This window comes from Anguilla anguilla, chromosome 8 (genome assembly GCF_013347855.1).
Source record: "Anguilla anguilla isolate fAngAng1 chromosome 8, fAngAng1.pri, whole genome shotgun sequence".
Classification (NCBI taxonomy): Eukaryota; Metazoa; Chordata; class Actinopteri; order Anguilliformes; family Anguillidae; genus Anguilla; species Anguilla anguilla.
This window is the reverse complement of record NC_049208.1, coordinates 34,790,733-34,801,331: the sequence shown is the minus strand read 5'-3', so window position 1 is coordinate 34,801,331 and position 10,599 is coordinate 34,790,733. Positions and strand designations below refer to the sequence as shown.

The following is a 10,599-nucleotide window of genomic DNA, read 5'->3' as shown; positions in this document are numbered from 1 at the left end:
GGGAGGTTTTTGTACGGCTCTGTATCACTGTGTGAACGGCCAGCTACTACCGATCTGATGTAAACTCTGACAGTAATAATCTCCTGCATCTTCAGCCTGGACTCCAGTGATTTTCAGTGTAAACTGAGTCCCAGATCCACTCCCACTGAAACGATCAGGAATCCCAGACTGGCGTTTTGTGGCAAGATAAATCAGAAGTTTAGGAGCCTGACCAGGTTTCTGCTGGTACCAGTGGAGGTAGTTGCCATTGCTGTCAGTGTAAACACTCTGACTGGCTGTACAGCTGATAGAGACAGTGTCTCCCAGCTGAACAGACTGAGCTGACGGAGACTGAGTCAGGACTATATCTGCCATCGATTCTGAAAAATAATAAACGTTAGTTTGAACATAAATATTTCAGTAATGTTTATATATAATTGTGAATTTGAATATAAAAACAGCAAAAGATTTTGTGAAAAAATACCAAACATTTATTAAAATATGACAAAAACCCCTAGTGATCAATTACAACAAAATGAGATTTTCTCACCCTGAGCAAAGAGTCCCAGCATCACCAGCAGTAGAAAGACTGACATCATCATAATGCTGCCTGTGTCAGTGTTTGTGATCACTGATCAGCACTGGGGGTCTTAAAGTGTGTGGAGCAGTGAGGCAGGACAGGTATGCAAAGCCCCTTCCTCTATACAAATCCTGTCACACACAGTTAGAGGAGCTCTGATGTGTGAACAGCAGTGGGTCTGTAGAGGGCTGGGTCACGTGCTCTATTCACTGCTGTTTTTCCTCATTGTGATGCAGGGACTGGGTGCCCCGTCCAGCTGTGCTTGTTTTCTCTCTCTTTCTCGTCACCTCTCCCGATTCCCAGTGTCTGCAGGATCATGAAAAGCAGTCAGAGGCCAGAGTGAAGGAATAAAAACAGAACCGCAGTAATTACACCAGTTCTTCAGTGATTGGGAGCAGGCTCTTCCAGGAGGGGCTCCAGCTGCAGCACTTAGAGCCCCCCCCACCTCCAGATTAAGGTGCCACTGCCCAGAGCCTGGGGACCTCACTCTGGGACTGCTTCACTAATGGTATGTGATTCTCCCCACAGATGCTGACTGTCTGTGGCCCTCAGTGAACCCCAGTAAACTGGGAGTCTGTTCTCACCTGTAACCCTTTAACTCCAGCTGAAGACATGGGGAAACCCACCTCACAGTTTTTTTCCTTACTGCTTAACTTTTGTGTTTATCAAATACAAAGCTGGCAGCTTTAGACATTATAAAGATCTCAAAATGTGCTTATATTACTGTCTATTACACATTTTAAAGCTCTAAATGATTTCCAGGCGTTAATAATGTATGTTTTCTTCAGTTCTGTAGTTGGTATCATTGTGAATAATTAGCCAGACACTGGGATTGGGAAGTCCTGGATTCAGAGAGCACTGCTTCACTTTCGCTTAGATTTACATTCAAATCTGGATTTTGCCTTCACAAACACAATTTGACAAGTTCAACAATGATAAATCCCAACTTGCTAGAAGAAGTGTAATGCTATCATTTTCATGTAAAAGATAAGCACACACATTAATTGAATACAGACTAGAATTTTGCTCTAGTTTGAGATGACAAATCATATTTGAAGGCCTACATCATGAATGAAAACATTTATTTCAGATCCTCGATGGACACAGTTATAACTCCTTCCTGGATAGTGCTGAAAATCATTCACTCTCCCCCAATGTGTGTGCTGTTACCCACCATGTCTTTACTGCAATGCACAGACTCAGCAGCACAGGCACTGAGCTGGAGGCCTGTGCATCTTGTGCAGTTGACACAGGCAGGAAGCAGGCAGCCTGTGGAGGCCAAAATAACCAGAGTCACTCTTACATGATGAGGCAAGAACAGCTGAGCCAACTGACACCCTCCCTTTCTGATCAGCACTATGGCCAATTACACACTGGCCTGTGGAGGTACTGGCCAGTCAGGAGCAGCACCATCAGAATTCAGCACCAGATTGAAACTTCCACTTATCAGCGTTATTACCTCAGGGATAACAGTGGTGCTGATGAAGGTAAAACTCAAAATGAAGTTAAAGTGACCATTGGCTCAAAAATGTTTTATTTTTAAGTTGTCTTCAAAAAGAGATCTGAGTAAAATTAAGAAAAATGTGAAAAAAAGTTGAATAACCATTGTGGCTGTCCATGGTTATTGAATGTCTGTGGGGTTCAGGAATAGTAGGAATCTGTGACTCCATACAGGAGGTGATGAGCGCTCATCTGTTCATCTCGCGCTACTAGTCCTGTCACAGTCGCATCATTTATCATTTCGAGTCAGGGCACTTGAATTACAGAATGGGTATTGAAACATATTTAATATTAATATTTCAAACTTAATAATGAGAACACGATCTTAACAGCTTTCAGAACATCATCTTAATTGTTCTTCCTCAATTCTCCAGCAGAGGACTTTCTAACACTACTCAGTCTGTCAGATCAACGATCTGTCCAACAGGCAGGTTTTTGCACGTCCGGTTAATTAGATTCAATCACTTTGGTGGACTTTCGGTGGCGGGACCAAACTGGAAATCGGCAGTAAGTGGCGACACAACCCGGCTTTCTAAACTTTTTCTGCAAAAATTTTAGAAGATTCTACCAGATTCTATCAGTTTAAACGAAGTGTTAGCATTGTAAATTCCACATTTGATCCTATTCAAGCTGTTTCAGTAGTTCAGTTAGACGAAAAACACAGATCCACATAAAGCTCATCAAAGTAAACTACATTTGCAGAGGATATAGTGTACAAAAATCAAAGGGCATGTAACATGTAACAAATTCAACAAACAAAAGCCACGTAAAGTCAGAAAGAATGAAAAAGGGCAAAGGCAAACGACTGTCTCTAGAGTGAGAGGTTTTTGTACGGCGGGTGAATGAGTCTGCATCACTGTGGGTCACTTTTGGTGGCGGAACAAAACTGTCAGTTGGACGTAAGTAATTTCTCTTTCAGACCCATCACTATCGATTTTTGTTTCATTTTAAGATGCTGCAATTTTCCGACGAAGTAAATCAAAATGCTAATCATTTTTGTGATGCGTGAATTAACAAAAAACAGTAGGCTTATTATTTTCAAAATCGGCAATTGATCTCAAATCCTTCTGAATTAATTTTAATTCACTTCACAAATAGCTTTTTCTCATTGTAAACATTCTACATTTTATATAATTCAAGCTGAATCAGGTGTTCAGCTGAACAGAAAAAAGAACATATGCACGTGAAAAGCTCAACAAAGTAGCTAAGCTGCGTTTGCGTAAAATATTTACAAATCAAAGGACATGTAACATTTTAAAAAATGGTCAGAAAGAACGGGAAGGGGCAAAGGAAAGCTGTGTCGCTTGAGTGAGAGGTTTTTGTACGGCGGGTGAATGAGTCTGTGTCACTGTGGAGGACTTTCGGTGGCGGAACAAAATTGTCAGTTGGACGTAAGTAATTCTCTTTCAGATCCATTTAATTAAGCCGGTGTTTTTGCTTTCTTTTTAAATATGCTGTAAATCTTCCGACGTTAGACGTTGTAAATCGAATTTATAATCATTGTTGTGATACGTGAAAACATTCTCACATTCTTTTTAATCTATCCATCTTTGACTTCAGTCTGTCAGTCTTCGTGTTTGATGCTTAGATGACAGTACCGATTGTCAGATGCCTTTTCGATTTTGTGCTCCAGATGGACTAAATAAATTGCATTGGTGTACTTCACGTCCATAGGATCACAACGGCTTTATTGATTTTTGAACAGTCTAATGGTATTAATGGTACAGTCTAAGGAACTACGAACATCATCGTTTTCTCGGTGACATGCAATTCGACTGTTATCCACGTAATTAAAAATAAATAAATAAATAAATAAAATAATAAGTCATGTCTTAGCATTCTGTAGGCTACGGAATATTGGTTTCAGTGCTAAAAATGTGAGAAATTTCCATTTTTGATGAATTCGTTTTTCTATTTGATACATTGTAGTAAGGTTCAAGAAAAGTTGGTAATGCTGTTTTCAGACTGCGTGTTCAGTTCATAAATGAGAAGGAACACAAAGGAAACTTCAGAAAATGTGATTCATTCTGTAGATCATCAGTGTTTAATGCCATTATGCATTTATTTATTCTTTCATTAAAGGTTGAGGATATTATTTAGGGAACTGATTTATAATTTACAAAAGCAGGTCAAGCTGTACAAGAGCTGGAGAATACAATTAAACCTTTAATGAAGAGTTCTGTTGCAGCGCCAAATCTTCTCATTATAAAGGGCACTCACAGTTTATAATAATAATAATCATAATAACTTAAAGAAGCAGACTGAATATTTAATCGTGTCAGGATGCATGTTATTCTGCAATGTGAGGTGAATCGGGATAAACTCACTTCAGCCACTGCCTGAGTATAACGCCTGATAATTTCTGCATCACATTCATGTCTCATTGTGCCGACAGAATGATTGACACATGGGGGCGTGTCCACTGTCTGACCTCACCACATCTCTGCTCTGTCTCCCAGGTGACACAGTCCCCGCCCTCACAGTCCTGCCCCCCTCCAGTGTGGAGGTGAAGCAGGGGAAGGCCACACTGGTGTGTCTGGCCAACAAGGGCTTCCCGTCAGACTGGACTCTGCACTGGAAAGTCGACGGTACCAGTAGGAGCTCGGGCGTGGCCGGGAGCGCCGGGGTCCTGGGGAAGGACGGCCTGTACAGCTGGAGCAGCTCCCTGACTCTCAGTGCGGACGACTGGATGAAGGCGGGGTCACTGACCTGTGAGGCCACAAAGGGCTCCCAGGCTGCCCCCCCTCAGACACTGAGGAGAGCTGACTGTACTGAGTAGGGCGGGTGCAGGCCCAGCTCACACACTCTGATCACACTGTGTTTACCCTGCTCTGCTCTCAGCCTCTCTGCTCCTTACTGCTGCACACTGAGCTGGGTCTGTGTGTGAATCCTTCCTCCAGCCTGAGCTGTCACTGCTAATGTCTCACATGTGCTCTGCTTGTGCTCCTCAACAAATATGCATACCTGCCTTCTTATTTGTGTTTGTGTGATTTTGGCAATAGCTGTTAGATAAAAATCATCGAAATAATAAAGATTCTTTGAAAAGTTATTGTTTGACTCGCTGTTTTTATATAAATAGACTTTTGTGATCCTGTTGTTTTTGTGCAAAATCTGTAGTGATTCCACCAAAAGGCCAGCCCTCACTCTGATGAAATCACAATTATGTTCTTGCCACTGAAATACTTTTGGAATACTCCCAAGAATTCAAATAAGATAATAAAAATTAAACTTTGTATTAATTGAAAAAGAATATATATTATTTATTGAGTCAGTGATTTAATTCTAAATAGGTTTCCATTCCTGTCTGTACAGTTTATTTGATAGAAATGTATTGAGAAACCACTAAGAAATATTACATGAGTTTTCTTTTCATGGAAAATACAATTATAATTAATTACTAAATTACTATATACCAATTTATAAGAGACTCAGCCAGAGACCAGATGGAGGCGATGAGAGGTTGTGTGTGAAATAACTGATCTGGATTCAGTTAAGGAGGGGCAGTCCCAGCTCTGGAGCCCTGCTGAGAGGAGCAGTGATGTGTGAGCACGCTCAGTGCAGTTCTGTGCAGCAGGATGTGTGCTCTGCTCACACTAACCCCCTGGGGACAGCCCAGACACCTGGCCACAGTACTGCTCTATTCCCAGATTGAGTCAGTCCCACTGAGGGAAAGCAGAACCAGCCTGCCCCGCCCTGCATATGCAAATCTGAGTTTCACCCCCACAGCTTGCAGTTTCTCAGCCCAAAATACCCCACCACTGAGACAGCTGTTTGAGCTTGAGGAGGTGGAGGGCTCATTTCCATAGTTAGCTAAAAATAGGATGTGTGTGTACCTTACGTCTGCCTTAGCGTGAATCTCAGATTAGAGATTTCACATCTGAGGGGACTTGCACTCTTATTTATCTGTACAGAATAATAATGTGAAACTTAAACTTAACCTTTAAGTATCATAATATAACTAAATTAAAGTGCCTAGAATCATAAATACAGTCTAATCTCAAAATACAATTGTGCATTTAAGTGAGAAAATATTTTATAAACGAAGATGAGCAGACAAGTAAAATTATGCTTTCATTGTAAATGCATAAATTAATTAAATAAAAAATGGGTTCTCGATTCATAAATATTCTGAAAACAACATAGTCAAAAATTATGTATGATTACAATTTCTATTTGCATTTCAAATACTCCAAAGATTAAAAAAAAAAAAAAAGAATTATTTTCTGCATTTTAAAATTGTCAGTGGCTTCGATGAGTGTTTTAGCCATTTAGTGTTTCCTTGTGATTTCATGGAGTGAAAAATTTAATTGTATCTGTTCCACTTTTTGAATGGAGAAAAAGAGGTCTCCATAACTATTAAGTTATTGGTTAAAACATTATTTTGGAGTCAAATAATTGAAATATTATTAAATTAGTGCTGTTCCATGCAGCAACAGGTAAGACTACACGAATTTCTTCTCCACTCAGATACTTCTGCTGTTTGGTGCATCAGAGGGGTCTCTTACAGTTGGTGATCTTGACACTTGACGAGTATCTGAGGGGTTTTCTCACTTTTATATATTCCATCCTTCAAATTTCCAAATACGCAATGCTGCATTTATTCAGCAAACACAAACAGGTTTTGGTAATACTAACCCAGTACTGACCCCATGCCTGAAATATAATGGATGCCTGTGCAATTGAATGCATTAAGCTCAAGGGATATCAATTCAAAATGAATGCACTGATATCCGTTGAGTTTAAAATGATCAAATTTAATAATATGGGAGCTTGTTATGGAAGTCTATCCATGCTGTATCATGCAAAGTTGCGTTTAAATTGAATAACTAACGAGAAAATTTGAAACTTAAAAAAAAAGATGATGGTGCCAATCAAAGAAATACTGTCGCAGAAAATAATAAATTCTGCGATTCAGTGCATCGTGGCTGAGATGTCACCAGGATCCCATCTGAACAGAAACACCTTTAATTACATAAACTCTGATGTATGTAATCAACTCAAAATACCCTTCAGACAGCAGTTAATTTGAAATCCCACTCATTCCTCCTCTAGGAGAAAGTACACATCCTCAGCTTAGGGTGAACTCCAGGTGATCATTGCTCCTTGTGAGCTGATATACGACGTGTTTCCTGTGATGCTGTGGTACAGTAGTGTGTGTGGTTCAGCAGCAGATCTGCTATGGGTTCTGTGCATGACACAGAGTAGCTCCTCTTCAGTACAGAGAGGCATAAATTGTCGCCCCCTACTGGTCCACTGGCAATATGTCCCAGATCAGTGCCTCCCCCCTCAGCACCTGCAGTAGGTCCCAGCTGCAGCAGTGCAGTCTGACTGAGGGAGGTTTTTGTACGGCTCTGTATCACTGTGTGAACACCCAGCTACTACTGATATAATGAGCACCCTGACAGTAATAATCTCCTGCATCTTCAGCCTGGACTCCAGTGATTTTCAGCGTAAACTGAGTCCCAGATCCAGTCCCACTGAAACGATCAGGAATCCCAGACTGGCGTGTTGTGGCAGCATAAATCAGAAGTTTAGGAGCCTGACCAGGTTTCTGCTGGTACCAGCTGAGACGGTCATTGCTGTAAACACTCTGACTGGCTGTACAGCTGATAGAGACAGTGTCTCCCAGCTGAACAGACTGAGCTGCTGGATCCTGAGTCAGGACTATATCTGCCATTGATTCTGAAAACAAAACATGAAAATGGTAGTCATACCAATTCTCAAACAGGGAAATATTTTGGTAAACTGGACATTAATGACAAAGGCTGTGAACACATATTCTTTGTCAAAAAATGTGAAAGATAATATAACATGACCAAAAGTTAAAATGGATCTGTCTTTCTCACCTTGTACAAGAAGACCCAGCATCACCAGCAGTAGAACGACCAACATCATTATAGTGCTGCCTGTGTCAGTGTCTTTGAAAGGACTGGACAGTCACTGATCAGTACTGGGGATCTTAAAGGGTGAGGAGCAGTGAGGCAGGACAGGTATGCAAAGCCCCTTCCTCTATACAAATCCTGTCACACACAGTTAGAGGAGCTCTGATGTGTGAACAGCAGTGGGTCTATAGATGGCTGGGACATGTGCTGTTTTTACCCTGTTCAATGTTCATATTCAATATTACTATTTTTAGCTTTGTAATTTCTGATTTTATAAGCATAATTGTTGAAAACAGGCAGGTTGAATATGGATTATCATTGTGCAAAATACGTGTTGAATTCATTTACGTTGCATGTTATATTTGACTTTCCAATCTCCCATAAAGAAACTATCAGTCAGGCACAGGGAATTATTCAGTTACAGTATAGCCATTTAGAATCAATGAAAAGTGAAAAAATTGTATTATTTTGAACATTTCCTGATTTCACTCATATCTTCTTCTCAGTTTTTTGTGCAGTTGTATTGTGACAACTAGCAATGAAAATGTTTTTTTTTTTTAATACTGTGAAAACTAAGCTGACTGTGGAAAAGTTATTCCATGATTTAAGCCAGGCTTTAGTGTCATTTTTGTGCTAAACTGTAATTCCTCCATCAGTCCTGGAGAGCACAGAAAATCATGCTCGGCCCCATGTGCTGCCAGTAGCCTATAATATTCATTTTGCTCTCAGCCAGCTGAGCAGCGCAGCCACTGAATCTGGGAGCTCACATTGTGCAGCTGGTAGAGCCAGACTGCAGGAAAACAGTCAACCAGAGGAATCACTTTGTCCTCAGTGAGAAAAGGACAACTGGGCTGAATGAATCCCTCCCTCCTAATGTGACCATACAGATAATGATATGTTCCCTTCTACACAGTGGCTCACAGGATTGGTCAGCATTTATATTATTTTATTTATTGAGCACGTGGAAAGCACTGTATGGACTATACCACTGGAGGCCCCAGGATTGGTCAGCAGCGCCTATCAGACTGTAGTTTGTGCTCTTTTATTATGGTGTTAGAGGGTCAGATCAGAAGCAGCAGTGGTGCTCTGATTGGTCAGGGTGTGTAACAGCAGCCTGTGTGATGTGTGCTGGGAGAGCTCTGGACTGAGTGACTCTATTGTGCTGGACTTCCTGCTGTTCACTGCTACAGGGTTCTGTGACATCTTGTGTTAAACTATTTTACAATGAATTCAAAATGCAAAGTCATTGGAAATTCATCGAAATTACATTCCTAAATAAAGGCTAGGATGCACTGAAATTAAAATGTAGTGTAATTTTTTTGAATAGAGAATCTGAACAATTTCATAATAATCCACTGAAGCTCAATATTTTCAAGCAAAGCCCCTCAATATCTCGGGTCAGTGCCTCCCCCCTCAGCACCTGCAGTAGGTCCCAGCTGCAGCAGTGCAGTTTCTGTGCAGTCTGACTGAGGGAGGTTTTTGTACGGCTCTGTATCACTGTGTGAACAGCCAGCTACCACTGAGCTGATGTAAACTCTGACAGTAATAATCTCCTGCATCTTCAGTCCGGACTCCAGTGATTTTCACTGTAAACTGAGTCCCACCTCCACTCCCACTGAAATGATCATGAATCCCAGACTGGCGACTTGTGGCAGCATAAATCAGAAGTTTAGGAGCCTGGCCAGGTTTCTGCAGGTACCAGTAGAGACGGTTGTTGCTGTAAACACTCTGACTGGCTGTACAGCTGATAGAGACAGTGCCTCCAGGCTGAACAGACTGAGCTGCTGGATCCTGAGTCAGCACTATATCTGCCATTGATTCTGAAAAACAAATCATGGAAATCCTGTCACACACAGTTAGAGGAGCTCTGATGTGTGAACAGCAGTGGGTCTATAGAGAGCTGGAACACATGCTGTTTTTACCCTGTTAAATGTTTAAATGTCAGTCTTACTGTTTGTGGTATTGTAATGTATGATTTTAGACAAATAACTGGTGAAAAAAGGCTTGCTGAATATGTCTCAACATTGTATAAAATATGTGTTGAATAAATTCACATTGCGTGTTAGTATTGCAGTTTCTTTATACACCTGCTCTTTTCACTGCTGTTTTTCCCCAGTCAAGTATTTGAAAGTCAATATTACTGATTCTGACTGTACTGTATGATTATACTGTTTGATTATGGGTGTGTAACTAGTGAAAACAGGCTAAATATGAGGTATAATTGTGAAATATGTGGTTAATTAATTTAAACATTGTGTGCACTGATGACAAGTTCATTACAAGAGATCAAACAGTCTGGGATATCAGTCAGGCTCAAGGAATTATTCATTCACAGTATATCCATATGGAATCAATGAAAAGTTGAATACTTTATTACTGTGAAAGTTTCCTGATTTAATTCAGAAGACCTTCTCACCCTGTATTTAATGCAGTTTTATTTTGACAACTAGCACTGAACATTTTTGTTTTTAAATACAGGAAATACTAAGTTGATCTTGGTAAATGTAATACATGTTTTAAACAAAGATTTATCCTCATTTTTGTCCTAAACAGTAATTCCTCCATCCATACTGGAGAGCTCAGAAACTCCTGCTCTTCCCCATGTGCAGCCAGCAGCCACTAATTTTCCTTTAGCTCTCAGCCAGCTGAGCAGCACAG

The 10,599-nt window shown here is 40.6% G+C and overlaps 3 gene segments (V, D, J or C); 1 reads left to right on the top strand and 2 right to left on the bottom strand.

Annotated features, from left to right (window-relative positions):
* LOC118233501 lies at window positions 1–587 on the bottom strand. The segment is given in 2 exon segments: window positions 1–359; window positions 530–587. Coding segments are annotated over 2 exon segments (387 nt in total).
* Window positions 588–1,917: 1,330 nt separating this feature from the next.
* LOC118234195 lies at window positions 1,918–5,108 on the top strand. The segment is given in 3 exon segments: window positions 1,918–2,046; window positions 2,515–2,566; window positions 4,519–5,108. Coding segments are annotated over 3 exon segments (501 nt in total).
* Window positions 5,109–6,247: 1,139 nt separating this feature from the next.
* Window positions 6,248–7,985, bottom strand: LOC118233519. The segment is given in 2 exon segments: window positions 6,248–7,741; window positions 7,906–7,985. Coding segments are annotated over 2 exon segments (375 nt in total).
* Window positions 7,986–10,599: the final 2,614 nt, after the last annotated feature.